The sequence below is a fragment of the Somniosus microcephalus genome, chromosome 34 (assembly GCF_052327205.1).
Source record: "Somniosus microcephalus isolate GS21.2 chromosome 34, FLI_Smic_1.0, whole genome shotgun sequence".
NCBI classification, from domain to species: Eukaryota; Metazoa; Chordata; class Chondrichthyes; order Squaliformes; family Somniosidae; genus Somniosus; species Somniosus microcephalus.
Window position 1 is genome coordinate 6598070 of NC_141020.1, and position 15288 is coordinate 6613357.

General features: G+C 51.0%; 2 protein-coding genes across 2 annotated transcripts in view; both read right to left on the reverse strand.

Moving 5' to 3' along the window:
- Positions 1-15288, reverse strand: part of LOC147096692 (homeobox protein otx5) — a 213841-nt gene that overhangs the window by 74028 nt on the left and 124525 nt on the right. The window lies entirely within an intron of this gene.
- The window catches only part of LOC147096693 (zinc finger FYVE domain-containing protein 1-like), a 31117-nt gene that overhangs the window by 6588 nt on the left and 9241 nt on the right, over positions 1-15288 (reverse strand). Inside the window, exons 3-7 of the mRNA XM_085973126.1 lie at positions 15022-15169; positions 13144-13261; positions 8727-8897; positions 6524-6704; positions 221-331 (exon numbers count right to left, since the gene is read on the reverse strand). Coding sequence (XP_085829252.1) covers positions 221-331; positions 6524-6704; positions 8727-8897; positions 13144-13261; positions 15022-15169 — 729 coding nt within the window. The remainder of the gene's footprint in view (positions 1-220; positions 332-6523; positions 6705-8726; positions 8898-13143; positions 13262-15021; positions 15170-15288) is intronic.

Here is a 15288-nt window from a genome sequence, read left to right on the forward strand (position 1 = left end):
TTCCTTAGGTAAGGAGACCAAAACTGTCCACAATACTCCAGGTGTGGTCTCACCAGGGCCCTATATAATTGCAGTAAGACCTCTTTACTCTTATTCTCTAGTGGACCCTTCAGGCCGCCTTCTGTGCCCTCTCGGTACAAAGGGGGTGCAGCTTATAACCCGGGTGCCGGTTTACTAACACAGGAGTTGACACCAGACAATACGGTTGGGTTGTACGTACCGAGGGGAAATTCAACCGCCGAAGTCATCACATCCAGCGTGCTTTGCGCCACTTCGGTGATCCTGCGAGCCAGTAGTCCTTTCCCTTCCCTGGCCGCCTCCAGCTCCTTGCCTGCAATGCAAATCAATTCAGTCGAGTGAAAGGAAGAAAGCAGCTTTCAGTTGGAAGCGACGTCAGTCCACTTCAGGCAGAAATGACCGAAAGACCAGTGTTTATGTCGCGCTCGATCATGCTCCACCGACCCCTCTCCCACAGTGCCCAACGCACAGGGGCAGCGACATTCCCAGTGTCTCGCTCACTGGCGAACTCGTCTCACCGCGTAACACGAGCTCGCTCAGCAACCGCTGAATGTTTTGACCCTTAACCTCTCTCTTCCCTCCTTTAAGACGATCCTTAAAACCTACCTCTGCGACCAAGCCTTTGGTCAATATAAGAACATAAGACGTAGGAGCAGGAGGTCATTCAGCCCCTCGAGCCTGCTCCACCATTCAATAAGATCATGGCTGATCTGATCTTGGCCTCAACTCCACTTCCCTGCCCGATACCCATAACCCTTCACTCCCTTACCGTTCAAAAATCTGTCTCATCTCCACCTTGAATATATTCAATGACCCAGCCCCCACAGCTCTCTGGGGAAGAGAATCCTCAGAGAAGAAATTCCTCATTTCCGATTTAAAAGGGTTTCCCCTTATTCTGAAACTATGCCCCCTCATTCTAGATTCCCCCATGAGGGGAAACATCCTCTCTGCATCTACCCTGTCAAACCCCCTCAGAATCTTATATGTTTCAATAAGATCCCCTCTCATTCTTCTAAACTCCAATGAGTGTCGGCCCAACCTGCTCAACCTTTCGTCATACGTCAACCCCTTCGTCCCAGGAATCAACCTCGTGAACCTTCTCTGAACTGCCTCCAATGCAAGTATATCCTTCCTTAAATAAGGAGACCAAATCTGTACGCAGTACTCCAGGTGTGGTCTCACCAACGCCCTGTACAGTTGTAACAGGACTTCCCTACTTTTATACTCCATTCCCTTTGCAATAAAGGCCAACATTCCATTTGCCTTCCTAATTACTTGCTGTACCTGCATGCTAACTGTTTGTGATTCATGTACAAGGACCCCCCAGATCCCACACTACCTCAGCATTTTGTAATCTCACATCTCCAGAATTAGCAGGCAAATCGCGTTAGCACGCATGTGCCCCTCTGTGAGCAGTGGGGATTGTTAACCCCCCCACTTATCGAAGTGCAGTAACTGTGGCTAACTGGGTGAATTTGGCAGCCATTTTGTGTCACACCAATCGTGACGTGTCCGCTAATGGGTTTCTGATGGGCTGTTACTGAGGGAGATTCAATTAAAGGGTGTTGGGAAATGTACGGGTTAATCAAGGACAGCCAGCCCGGGTTTCAGTTATACAGGGCATCGGTGAGACCACATCTGGAGTACTGTGTACAGTATTGGTCTCCTTATTTAAGGAAGGCTGTAAATGTGTTGGAAGCAGTTCAGAGAAGGTTTACTAGACTAATACCTGGAATGGGCGGGTTGTCTTATGAGGAAAGGTTGGACAGGCTAGGCTTGTATCCGCTGGAGTTTAGAAGAGTAAGAGGTGACTTGATTGAAACATATAAGATCCTGAGGGGTCTGGACAGGGGGGATGTGGAGAGGATGTTTCCTCTTGTGGGAGAATCTAGAACTAGGGGTCACTGTTTAAAAATAAGGGGTCGCCCATTTAAGACAGAGATGAGGAGAATTTTTTTTCTCAGAGGGTGGTGAGTCTTTGGAACTCTCTTCCTCAGAGGGCGGTGGAAGCAGAGTCTTTGAATATTTTTAAGGCAGAGGTAGATAGATTCTTGGTAAGCAAGGGGGTGAAAGGTTATCGGGGGTAGGAGGGAATGTGGAGTAATCGGATCAGCCACGATCTTATTGAATGGCGGAGCAGGCTCGAGGGGCCGAGTGGCCGACTCCTGCTCCTAATTCGTATGTTCGTTTGTTAAAGGTGACAGAGGTGGCTCAGTGGATAGGAGACACACTATAAGGTCGGGGCGAGGGCGGGGCCCGGGGTCGAGGACGGGGCCCGGGGGGCGAGGTCGGGGGAGAGGGCGGGGCCCGGGGGAGAGGGAGTGGCGCAGCGTGGACCAGCAGCAGCGGGGTCGGGAGGACCACACTGCAGCCTATGAAACCCAGGCAGAGAGGACCTGCGGGAAGGAGGGAGGAGGACAGTAGCACTATGTTTGTGTGTGTGTGCTAGGCCGGTGTAGCAGAGCCTGGTCTCCAATCGTCTTGCTCTGTCAAGCCCCGTGTGGTAGCTGGTGTACAACAGCCACCCCGCATTAAAAGAATTCACGCACAAGCATCTCCTACTCTTTAAAATGACGTTCGGGACCTGGAACGTCAGGACCCTCGTGGACAACCCCAATTCCGAGGGACTGCCTAAGAAGATGACTGGATAACCCACATCCCAAGAATCAATAATAAAAGAAAAAAAAGATGGAACTGTAAAAGCCGGACCGTGTACGGGGAAGGCAAGCGACTCGCCTGGTGCACATTTCATCTGTTGCCATCCAGCACAATTCCCAGAAAGACAGCTCTTGCAAAGAGCCAGCACGGGCATGATGGGCCGAATGGCCTCGTTCTGTGCTGCAAGCTTCGAGGATAAGGCATCCATTCCCAGAATTTCAGTTGGCCCAGTGGCCATCACACCCAGGAACCCACCGATGATATAAAAAATATATATATTTTCTGAAATGTAGATCACTCAAGAATATGCATTTTTACAAAAATCAAGCACGGATACCACACCCTCCCCTTTCCTTAGGGAAACTCCCAAGTCTTATGTTTGCATATTGTGAAATTAATTAATAATTTTTTTTCTTTAAATGGCGCATGGGAACACCACCACCTCCAAGTCGCACACCATCCCAACTTGGGATTTATCGGCCGTTGCTTCATTGTCGCTGGGTCAAAATCCTGGAATTCCATCCCTAACAGCACTGTGGGAGCGCCTTCACCACACGGACTGCAGCGGTTCAAGAAGGCGGCTCACCACCACCTTCTCGAGGGGCAATTAGGGGATGGGCAAGAAATGCTGGCCTTGCCAGCGACGCCCACATCCCCCAGGAACGAATTAAAAAAAAGAGAAATATTTTATGACCATCTTCATTTTGGGAATGGTTTACGCAATCCTTGACCTTCGCTTGTAACGGAAGGCGAGCGTGAGCTAGGCTCCTTTACGTCAATCCTTTCCTTAGCAGCCACAAGCTCAGCATCTCGCATCCGCCAGTCCCTGCTCGAACCAGCGACACTTGTTAGTGCAGAGTAGCTCATTGAATTCAATCGATTGATTTGGTCATTTTATCAATGTAAGCACTTAGAGACTGCCCCAATCCATCAGTTACATTCTTCACAGCTGCCAGCAAGACTTGATCAGTCTCCCAGCTTAATTAGACCAACATCCTGTTCAACACTTAAGTGGTTGCACAGCTTCAGAGTTCAGTGGACTGAACAAGAGAGCGTTACAGGGCCTTGATGAATGACTTTCTCAGAAGGAACCGTGTGGGCAGCACACTCACCTCTCGAGTCAGAAGGTCGTGGGTTCAAGCCCCACTCGAGACTCGAGCACAAAAATCTAGGCTGACTATGATAACACCCAGTGCCAGTACCGAGGGAGCGCCGCACTGTCCGAGGGGCGGCGCTGAGGGAGCGCCGCACTGTCCGAGGGGGCGGTGCCGAGGGAGGGCCGCACTGTCCGAGGGGGCGGTGCTGAGGGAGCGCCGCACTGTCCGAGGGGCGGTGCTGAGGGAGCGCCGCACTGTCCGAGGGGCGGTGCTGAGGGAGCGCCGCACTGTCCGAGGGGCGGTGCTGAGGGAGCGCCGCACTGTCCGAGGGGCGGTGCTGAGGGAGCGCCGCACTGTCCGAGGGGCGGTGCTGAGGGAGAGCCGCACTGTCGGAGGAGCCGTCTTTCGGATGAGACGTTAAACCGAGGCCCCGTCTGCCCCCTCAGGTGGTTGGAAAAGATCCCACGGCCACTATTTCGAAGAAGAGCAGGGGGGAGTTCGCCCCGGTGTCCTGGGACCAATATTTATCCCTCAACCAACATCACTAAAAAACAGATGATCCGGTCATTATCACATCACTGTTTGTGGGAGCTTGCTGTGTGCAAACTGGCTGCTGCGTTTCCTACATTATAACAGTGACCACACTTCAAAAAGTACTTCATTGGCTGTAAAGCGCTTTGGGAGGTCCGGTGGTCATGAAAGGCGCTATATAACTAAGTCGTTCTTTAAAGATATCACCAAAACGTTGGTGAGAGTGCGAGGTTTTATAGTTGCACTGTTAACTTTACTCATGCTGCTGTCCCGAGCTGCTCAAAGCCAACCTAACTAGCTGATCAGCTGTTGTCAATCAATGCGCGAGTGGATAACCGACGTTATCATCGCCGACAAATATCCTGCGTTTGATCCCTGGCCTGTATCGCTTCGCTGCGCTCAGTCAAGGCAGCGGTAGAGGCATCGTTTGACTTAGAATGCACAGCAGAGAGACCGGCCATTCTCGGCGGTTGAAGGCTAGGCCACCAGTGGGTGAGCCGTGAAGATCAGGGCGGCCACAACTGGAGGAGCGCAGAGATCGCAGAGGGTTGTAGGCGCTGGAGGAAGCTCTGGTGATAGGGAGCTTGGATCAAGCTATAAGAAATAGGAGCAGGAGTCGGCCATTTGGCCCCTTCGAGCCTGCTCCACCATTCAATACGATCATGGCTGATCTTCTACCTCATCTCCACTTTCCTGCACGATACCCATATCCCTTGATTCCCTTAATATTGATCTCGCGTTAAACCAGCTTCAGTTCAGGGAAACACAGAAGATAGGAGCAGGAGGCGGCCATTCGGCCCCTCGAGCCTGCTCCGCTCTTTAATGAGATCATGGCTGATCATCCAAATTCAGTACCCTGTCCCTGCCTTCTCCCCATATCCCTTTAGCCTTAAGAAATATATCCAACTCCTTCTTGAATATATTTAATGAACTGGCCTCCACCGCCCTCTGTGGCAGAGAATTCCACAGGTTCACCACTCTCTGGGTGAAGAAATTCCTCCTCATCTCAGTCCTAAATGGCTTACCCCTTATCCTTAGACTGTGACCCCCTGGTTCTGGACTCCCCCGTCATCAGGAACATCCTTCCTGCATCTAGTCTGTCTAGTCCCGTTAGAATTTTAGAAGTTTCAATGAGATCCCCTCTCATTCTTCTAAACTCTAGCGAACACAAGCCCAATCGACTCAATCTCTCTTCATACGTCATTCCTGCCATCCCAGGTATCAGTCTGGTGAATCTTCGCTGCACTCCCTCCATGGCAAGAACATCCTTCCTCAGATAAGGCGACCAAAACTGCACACAATACTCAAGGTGTGGTCTCACCAAGGCCCTGCACAACTGCAGCAAGACATCCTTGCTCCTGTACTTGAATCCTCTCGCTATGAAGGCCAACATACCATTTGCCTGCTGCACCTGCATGCTTACCTTCAACAACTGGTGCACAAGGACACCCAGGTCTCGTTGCACTTCCCCTTTTCCCAATCTATTGCCGTTCAGATAATAATCCGTCTTCCTGTTTTTGCCACCAAAGTGGATAACCTCGCATTTATCCACATTATACTGCATCTGCCCAAATCATACTGGAGTTTCTCTGCATCCTCCTCGCAGCACACACACCCACCCAGCTTTGTGTCAGACGAGACTCCTGGAGTGTGCCAAGTGGGATGAAGAAGTCCGGGGAATTCTGGTCCTTGTGACTGAGGGGACTAAAAAGGGTTTCCACCGACCATAGTTTGTGTTTCGCTCTGCCTTTCCTCTGAGTGACGCCCAGGAGAACGTTAGCCCATGGCCCCCCGCCCTGAGGAGATGCCATGGACTAGTGGCTTCTCAAAAATCGTTTTTTGGCAGGGCACAATTCCACCTCAAAAAAAACGGGAGGTTACGATGACCTCGCTGCTCACTGTGCGCGCGGCAAGCGTTGGCGAGATACGCGGCAGGGTGGCGACATCGTCCCAGCTTAACAGAAGAAAACAAAGCAGTAACTGATGTAAGAAAACTACTCGGCACTTGGTCTAAGCGTTAAACTAAGCTTTAATCAACTGTTTTCCAACATGGAGGTCTAGTTGTGTCCTTCACTAGTTCCTGTTAAGAATGTCCTGCGCAAGCTGGGCCCGTGCCCGAGTATTTATACTCTCCCTGGACAGCGCCACCCGCAGGCCGCTCAGTATTATTTCATAAGTCTTTCTTTCATGAATGACTGATTCAGGTGAGTGACTATTACCTGTGCTGTTCCCACCTGTTCTGAAGCAATCGTTGCACACTCTTACTGCGGCGTTGCCCCACCCCCGCTCTGGGACGGGCATGCTTTTCCCGGAGCAGATGTCGCAGCACCCTTCGCCGCACGACCGGCAGTGATGTTTCCGCTCTCCTTCTTCAAAGGCCTTCTTACACTGGTGGCAGTCCTGTGAGGAACCAGGTCTGGTGTTAATAGGGAGCGACTGGACTACGAGGTACCAAATCCAACAACGATCTGGAGAGGGGCACATCTGAGGGGTGGGGAGAGGGGCAGGTTTGCTTAACTGGCTCAGCTCTGAAAGAGTTTGGACTGGTCCCAGGCAAGGGGCAATGCGTTGGAACACCGGCGCGCAATGGGCAAGGGACGAATCGCCGATTGCCGTCACCCTGGGATGACAGGACTGTCGTATGAGGAGAGATTGGGTCGACTAGGCCTGCATTGACTAGAGTTTAGAAGAATGAGAGAGGATCTCATTGAAAGGTATAAAACTCTGACAGGGCTAGACAGACTGGATGGAGGGAGGATGTTTCCCCTGGCTGGGGGGGTCTAGAACGAGGGGTCACAGTCTCAGGATACGGGGTAGGACATTTAGGACTGAGGTGAGGAGAAATTTCTTCACTCAGAGGGTGGTGAACCTGTGGAATTCTCTACCACAGAAGGCTGAGGAGGCCAAGTCACTGAATATATTTAAGAAGGAGATAAGATAGATTTCTAGACACAAAAGGCATCAAGGGGTATGGGGAGAGAGCAGGAATATGGTATTGAGATAGAGGATCAGCCATGATCATAGTGAATGGCGGAGCAGGCTCGAAGGGCCGAATGGCCTACTCCTGCTCCTATTTTTCTACCCCACCGTTGGCGGCTGTGCCTACAGCTGCCTGGGCCCCAAGCTCTGGAATTCCCTCCTTAAACCTCTCTGCTCCTTTAAGACGCCCCTTAAAACAAACCTCTTTGACCTGTCCTAATAGCTCCTCACGTGGCTCGGAGTGAAATTTTGTTTGAGAATCGCTCCCGTGAAGCGCCTTGGGACGTTTTACTACGTTAAAGGTGCTGCATAAATAAATACAAGTTGTCTGCCAGCCTTCCTCCTCCAGCTATCTCCTGTCTTCTAGTGGCTCGTCCAACAGCAGTGTGGGTGGAAGGCTGGGGAGTAGGTCATCTGCCCAGGACAGGGAAGGTGGTGGGGTATAATTGACACACTCAGAAACTTTGTCCTGCAGCTTTTGAATAAGCCCAAAGACCGGCCAAGATAATCTCATTGATTTGGATCTCGTGTGTTTACCACAAGATGGTCGCGGATGTGGTAGGCCATTCGGCCCATCTCAGTCCCTCCATTCAGAAAGAGTCTAACGTCCCCCCCAACCCACTGAAGTATTTTATTCAAATTCATTCAAGGGATGTGGGCATCGCTGGCAAGGCCGGCATTTATTGCCCATCCCTAATTGCCCTCGAGAAGGTGGTGGTGAGCCGCCTTCTTCACCTCTGTCGCAAGGTGGTCATGTTTTTTTTTTTTTTTTTTTTTAAAGACGCTGGCAGACTGAATGATCTAGCTTCTAGCGGCCCGTAGGAGATTCTCAGGGTTGTTGGGGAAACAGAAAGATAGAAAGAACGAGAAGGACAAAGGACCAAAAAAGACTTGCATTTCTATAGCGCCTTTCACAGCCTCAGGATGTCCCAGAGTGCTTTACAGCCAATGAAGTACTTTTTGAAGTGTGGTCACTGTTGTAATGTGGGAAACGCGGCAGCCAATTTGCACACAGCAAGCTCCCACAAACAGCAATGTGATAATGACCAGATCATCTGTTTTAGTGATGTTGGTTGAGGGATAAATATTGGCCCCAGGACACCGGGGAGAACTCCCCCCTGCTCTTCTTCGATATAATGACCATGGGATTTTTTACATCCACGTGAGAGCGCAGACGGGGCCTTGGTTTAATGTCTCATCTGAAAGACGGCTCCTCCGACAGTGCGGCACTCCCTCAGCACTGCACTGGGAGAATCAGCCTGGACTTTTGTGCCCAAGTCTCTGGAGTGGGACTCGAACCCACGACCTTGTGACTCGAGAGGCGAGAGATACTCCCCACCGCTCTCCCCTCCCCCCCCCACCCCCCATGCTCCTGCGAGGGGCCTGTGGTCTGGGTTGAGGACAATGACGGAATTCTATTGGGTTTATTAGGGGTTGACTCACGATGATCTGGGAGTTGGGCGTCCAGTAGTCTGGAGCCACCTGGTCGGTCAGCCAGGCGGTGACGGCCTTGGTTGGGCCAGTGCTGTATTCGCTAACCGACTGGATCACGCAGTTGACACCGTCCAATACCCGCTGAGCTCCGTTACTGTTGTCCTTCAGGAAGGCTTCATTCTGAAAGAAAAGGGATTCATAAAGAAAGACTTGCATTTCTATAACGCCTTTCACCACCTCCGGACGTCCCAAAGCGCTTCACAGCCAATGAAGTACTTTTTGAAGTGTGGTCACTGTAGGAAACGTGGCAGCCAATTTGTGCACAGTGAGCAAGGAGGTTATGATGGAGCTGTACAAAACGCTAGTTAGGCCACAGCTGGAATACTGTGTGCAGTTCTGGTTGCCACACTATAGGAAGGATGTGATTGCATTGGAGAGGGTGCAGAGGAGATGCACCAGGATGTTACCTGGGCTGGAGCGCTTCAGCTATGAAGAGAGACTGGACAGGCTGGGGTTGTTTTCCTTCGAGCAGAGAAGGCCGAGGGGGGACCTGATTGAGGTGTACAAAATTATGAGGGGCATAGATAGGGTGGATAGAAAGGAACTTTTCCCCTTAGTAGAGGGGTCAATAACCAGCGGGCATAGTTTCAAGGTAAGGGGCAGGAGGTTTAGAGGGGATTTGAGGAAAAACTTTTTCACCCAGAGGGTGGTTGGAATCTGGAACTCACTGCCTGAAAGGGTGGTAGAGGCAGGAACCCTCACAACATTCAAGAAGCATTTAGATGAGCACTTGAAACGCCATAGCATACAAGGCTACGGACCAAGTGCTGGAAAATGGGGTTAGAATAGACAGGGCTTGATGGCCAGCGCGGACATGATGGGCCGAAGGGCCTCTTTCTGTGCTGTATAACTCTGACTCCCACAAACAGCAATGTGATAATGACCCGATAATCTGTTTTTTAGTGATGTTGATTGAGGGATAAATATTGGGCCAGAACACCAGGGAGAACTCCCCCTGCTCTTCTTCCAATTGTGCCCATGGGATCTTTTACCGAGAGAGAGCAGACGGGGCCTCGGTTTAACGTCTCATCCGAAAGACGGCACCTCCGACAGTGCAGCACTCCCTCAGCACTGCACTGGGAGTGTCGGCCTAGATATTTGTGCTCAAGTCTCTGGAGTGGGGACTTGAACCCACAACCTTCTGACTCCAGAGGCGAGAGAGAATAAATCAAAATGGGAATCATTATTTACTGACTATCTTCACACGTGCATGTGGCGCGGGCACCAATCCCCAAGGCAGCGCCGCTGGTTTGAAGAACTCAAATTCCCTTTTCAATACTTGGTGACGTAATAAAACTCACTACACACTTGGTTTGAGTATAAAGCAAGGCTTTAATCAACTTGTTTCAGAACATGGAGGTCTAGTTGTACTTCACTAGTTCCTTGTCTTACAAAATGTCCCTGGGCAAGGTGGGGCTGACACCCGAGTATTTATACTCCTTGGACGGCGCCACCAGCTGGCCGTCCAGCGTTATTTCACGAGTAGTTTCTTGAATGATGAGATTTATAACACTTGGGATCCCAGGATTTTTTTTGTGGCTCGCATTGCACGATTCTGTCCGCATTTTCCCCGTGAAAACTAGTAGCATCGGTTATAAAAGAAAGACGTGCATTTATATAGCAGCTCGTCATGGCTCTCACCCCCCACCTCTATCACTCTCTCCATCTTCACCTTTTTAACCAAGGTTTTGCAAAGTGCTTCACCTTAATTACTCCGAGGTGCAAGTCGCCTTTATTGAGAAATTACAACAGAGGAACAGGCCATTCGGCCCGTCTAGTCCGTGTTGTAATTCTCCTCCATGTGTCCTAATCCCGTGGGCCCAGCCTGATCCCAGATTCCTCGACCCCGCTTCCCTTCAACCATCTAGCTGTCCCATTCTTAACGGTTGACCTGGTGCTGGCTTCAGTCACTGACTCCAGTCCACAGTCTCTTCTTTCTGACCTAAATCCATTACATTTAACGTGGTCCACTCGTCTAGACCCCTCACTGAATGAGACAAATTCTAGTTTTATTGCAAGCGATTCTAGGATTATTTTTTTTTCCAGTGTTTGGGGCGGGAGCGAGAGAGGGAGGGAGGGAGCGAGGGAGCGAGGGAGCGAGGGAGCGAGGGAGAGAGGGAGAGAGGGAGAGAGAGAGAGAGGGAGAGAGGGAGAGAGGGAGAGAGAGGGAGAGAGGGAGAGAGAGGGAGAGAGGGAGAGAGAGGGAGAGAGAGGGAGAGAGGGAGAGAGGGAGAAAGAAGAGAGAATAAAAAGAGAAAAAAAAAAAGAGGAAAAGAGAGAGAGATGCTTGTAGGTGATAAATCTTTAGTTGCGTCTCTCTCCTGGGACCACAGAAACAGCACCAGACTTTCACCGCGGACAGTTTAATGCCTGGTCCGTGTCTGTCACCCAGAGCCCGCGTGAACATGCAGAGTGTTTGTCATGTCCTGGTCTCCTCGGGTTGTTCAGAGACAGTTAGACACTTGTTCAGGCGATTCTCACACCTCTCTCGCCGCTCCGCTGCCCACAGCCTGTCAGAACCCATCAGCGTCCAAGAAGAAAAAAAAGCAGCCCCTGACAGATGGCCTCGGGCTGGAGAAGTGTTTACAGCTCTCTCGCTCGCTCGCTCCCTGCGTGATGGAGGGGCAGGCTGGTGAACGCTCGCACTGTTCAGTGATCGGGGAGAAGATGCAGGGTGGCTGGAATTCATGTCCCTTAAAATCAACACCAAACCCAACAAACCGCCTTCCACGGCAGGGTGAACGGCCTCAGGGGATGGTCTTCCAGAGGCACAAGCTGCCATTTTATCTCGGTCCCGGATTTAGGGGCCGCCAGCTCTGGTTTGACATAATCCTGGAGATTTCAATCACATGACCTCCCGCCTCCACCTGCCCCGCCCCCACACTCCCGCCATTGGTCACCCGACACTGGCACCGCCTTCCTGCGTTAATCATTATCCGATTGGACGATTCTCGACCCGTCAGTCAAACGGCCTTCCCCTCTCCCCCCGCCGCAAGATATCAGAGCAGGAGTCGGCCATTCGGCCCCTCGAGCCTGCTCCGCCATTCAGTAAGATCATGGCTGATCTTCTCCCTCATCTCCACTTTCCTGCCCTATCCCCACAGCCCTCGATTCCCTTAATATTCAAAAATCTATCGATCTCTGTCTTGAATATACTCAACGACTGAGCCTCCACAGCCCTCTGGGGGAGAGAATTCCAAAGATTCACCACCGAGTGAAGAAATTTCTCCTCATCTCAGTCCTCAATGGCCGACCCCTTATTCTGAGACTGTGACCCCTGGTTCTAGACTCCCCAGCCAGGGGAAACATCCTCCCTGCATCTACCCTGTCAAGCCCTGTAAGAATTTTGTATGTTTCAATGAGATCGCCTCTCATTCTTCTAAACTCTAGGGAATATAGGCCTAGTCTACTCACTCTCTCCTCATAGGACAATCCCCCCATCCCAGGAATCAGTCTGGTGAACCTTCGTTGCACTCCCTCTATGGCAAGTATATCCTTCCTTAGGTAAGGAGACCAAAACTGTCCACAATACTCCAGGTGTGGTCTCACCAGGGCCCTATATAATTGGAGTAAGATGTCTTTACTCTTATACTCAAATCCTCTCGCTACGAAGGCCAACATACCATTTGCCTTCTTAACCACCTGCTGCACCTGCATGCTTACCTTCAGCGACTGGTGCACAAGGACACCCAGGTCTCGTTGCACTTCATCTTTTCCCACTCTATTGCCGTTCAGATAATAATCTGTCTCCCTGTTTTTGCCACCGAAGTGGAGAACCTCACATTTATCCACATTATACTGCATCTGCCATGCTTCTGCCCAATCACCCAACCTGTCCAAATCATACTGGAGTTTCTCTGCATCCTCCTCACAGCACACACGCCCACCCAGCTTTGTGTCCCACTATTGTGGCAGAGCCACTGAGGGACTCTGAACAACTGTACATAATTCCCTTTAACGATGTGTTAGCTACAGACTAAATCTGTACCATTGTATATACTGTTTGCATGTACAGTGTGCGGCCCCTTTAAGAGTGCGGGCAAACGCGATGACGTCATGCCGCTAATCACGTGATCAGCCAAACGCGGGAAAAACGTGATGACGTCATGACGCCATCCAGGGGACCACCCAGGCAGTCCTCGTGGAGCCTCCGACCTGTTAAGACCTGTATTCATAGTTCTCTTGCATCAATCTGTTTAAACTCGTTAGTTTGACATTAAAAACCTTTTTGATTGATTGCCTGCGTCGAACTCAATCTCTCGATAGGAATTTGACCATTCCTACACTATAAGCTTTTCCTGTCGTACGAAAGTAGCAGCAGCTCCCCTCACGCAGCGCTGACTCAGTCACTGTGCGGCGTACTCACCCCTAGCCACACGTGTTTTATTTCAGGACGCACCACCGACCCCTCTGGGTCTTGGTTTCCGATCCAGTACTGTCTGCTGCGATAGATAATCCCGCAGTTTGGACATTCCAGCACGTACCTAATCAGCAAAGTAAACACATCAGACCGTAAGCTCAGCTAGTCATTGTCATTTAACATTTGCTTTTCCTGGGGGGCGGTAAGAGGTGGTCTTTACAGCTATTTTTTTTACCCCCCCCCCCCTCCATTTTTCTTTAATATCATTGAGAAACCGTGGGGCTGGGATGATGTCCCAAAGCGCACGACACTGCCAAGATTGGACAGAGTGTGGGGAGAAGAGGTGAACCGGGAGTTGATGATTATTATTATTTTAGCTACGAGGAAAGATTGGATAGGCTGGGGGTTGTTTTCTTTGGAACAGAGGAGGCTGAGGGGAGATTAATTGAGGTGTATAAAATTATGCGGGGTCTAGATAGAGTGGATAGGAAGGGCCTATTTCCCTTAGCAGAGGGTCAATAACCAGGGGGCAGAGATTTAAAGTAATTGGTCGAAGGATTAGAGGGGAGTTGAGGAGAACTTTTTTCACCCAGAGGGTGGTGGGGGTCTGGAACTCACTGCCTGAAAGGGTGGTCGAGGCAGAAACCCTCATCACATTTAAAAAGTACTTGGATATGCACTCGAAGTGCCGTAACCCACAGGGCTACAGACCAAGAGCTGGAAGTGGATTAGGCTGGAGAGCTCTTTGTCGGCCGGCACAGACACGATGGGCCGAATGGCCTCCTTCTGTGCTGTAAATCTCTATGATTCTACGATTAGGGGACACCAGGCCTGGGCTTTGAAAGATTGTAGGAGGATGCGAGGACTGCGGGAGGTGAGGAGTTCCACAGTCGACAGTCCCGAGAAAGAGCGAGTTACAGCGAGAGATAAACCTGGAGCTCTACACAGTGAGGATGAAAGAGTTTCATTTCTATAGCGCCTTTCACGACCACCGGACGTCCCAAAGCGCTTTACAGCCAATGCAGTACTTTTTGGAGTGTAGTCGCTGTTGTAATGTAGGAAACGCAGCAGCCAATTTGCGCACAGCAAGCTCCCACAAACAACAGCACGGTGGCATAGTGGTTAGCACTGTTGCCTCACAGCGCCAGGGACCCGGGTTCGAATCCGGCCTCGGGTGACTGTCTGTGTGGAGTTTGCACATTCTCCCGTGTTTGCGTGGGTTTCTGCCGGGTGCTCCGGTTTCCTCCCACAGTCCAAAGATGTGCGGGTTAGGTTGATTGGCTATGATAAATTGACCCTTAGTGTTAGGGGGATTAAATACGTGGGGTTACGGGGATAGGGTGGGATATGTGTTGGTGTAGGGTTACGGGGATCGGGTGGGATATGTGTCGGTGCAGGCTCGATGGGCCGAATGGCCTCTATCTGCACTGTGGGGTTTCTGTGATTCTGTGAAAGTGATAACAACCAGATCATCTGTTTTTAGTGATGTTGGTTGAGGGATAAATATTGGGCCCAGGACACCAGGGAGAACTCCCCCTGCTCTTCTTCGAAATAGTGGCCGTGGATCTTTTACACCCACCCGAGAGAGCAGACGGGGCCTCGGTTTAATGTCTTATCCGAAAGACGGCACCTCTGACAGTGCAGCACTCCCTCAGCACTGCACTGGGAGGAAGATTGCGTAGGAGGGTACATTTGAAGCTCAGGAGGAAGAAAAGGGGAAGGTTCGAAGACCAGGCGAGTTCTCCGGGAGGTCGTGAAGGGCGCTATAGCAACGATCGTTCTTTCTTTCCTTTTTAACACAACGGAACAATAAACGGGCCGGGATTCCTGCTCTTCAGTCCCTTATCTGTGCGGCCGACCTCACCGATCACACATTGCACTCACCCAGACCAGGCGTACTGCGCGAGTCCGAACCACTGGCTGTCGGTCGACGCAGAGGTTTTGGGGACGACGATCACCTCCAGGCCTCGCTCGTAGCACATCTGGACCAAGTCAAAAAGAGAAGAGGAATTTTCAGCCGGCTTGAGAACGCATCACTTCCACCACCCGCACCCCCCCGCCCCTCACCCCCATCCCGTGACTTTACACATTGGGTACAGCAATCAGCAGATTTGTGTTCTGGAGGTTGATGGAGTAGAAACATAGAAAAAT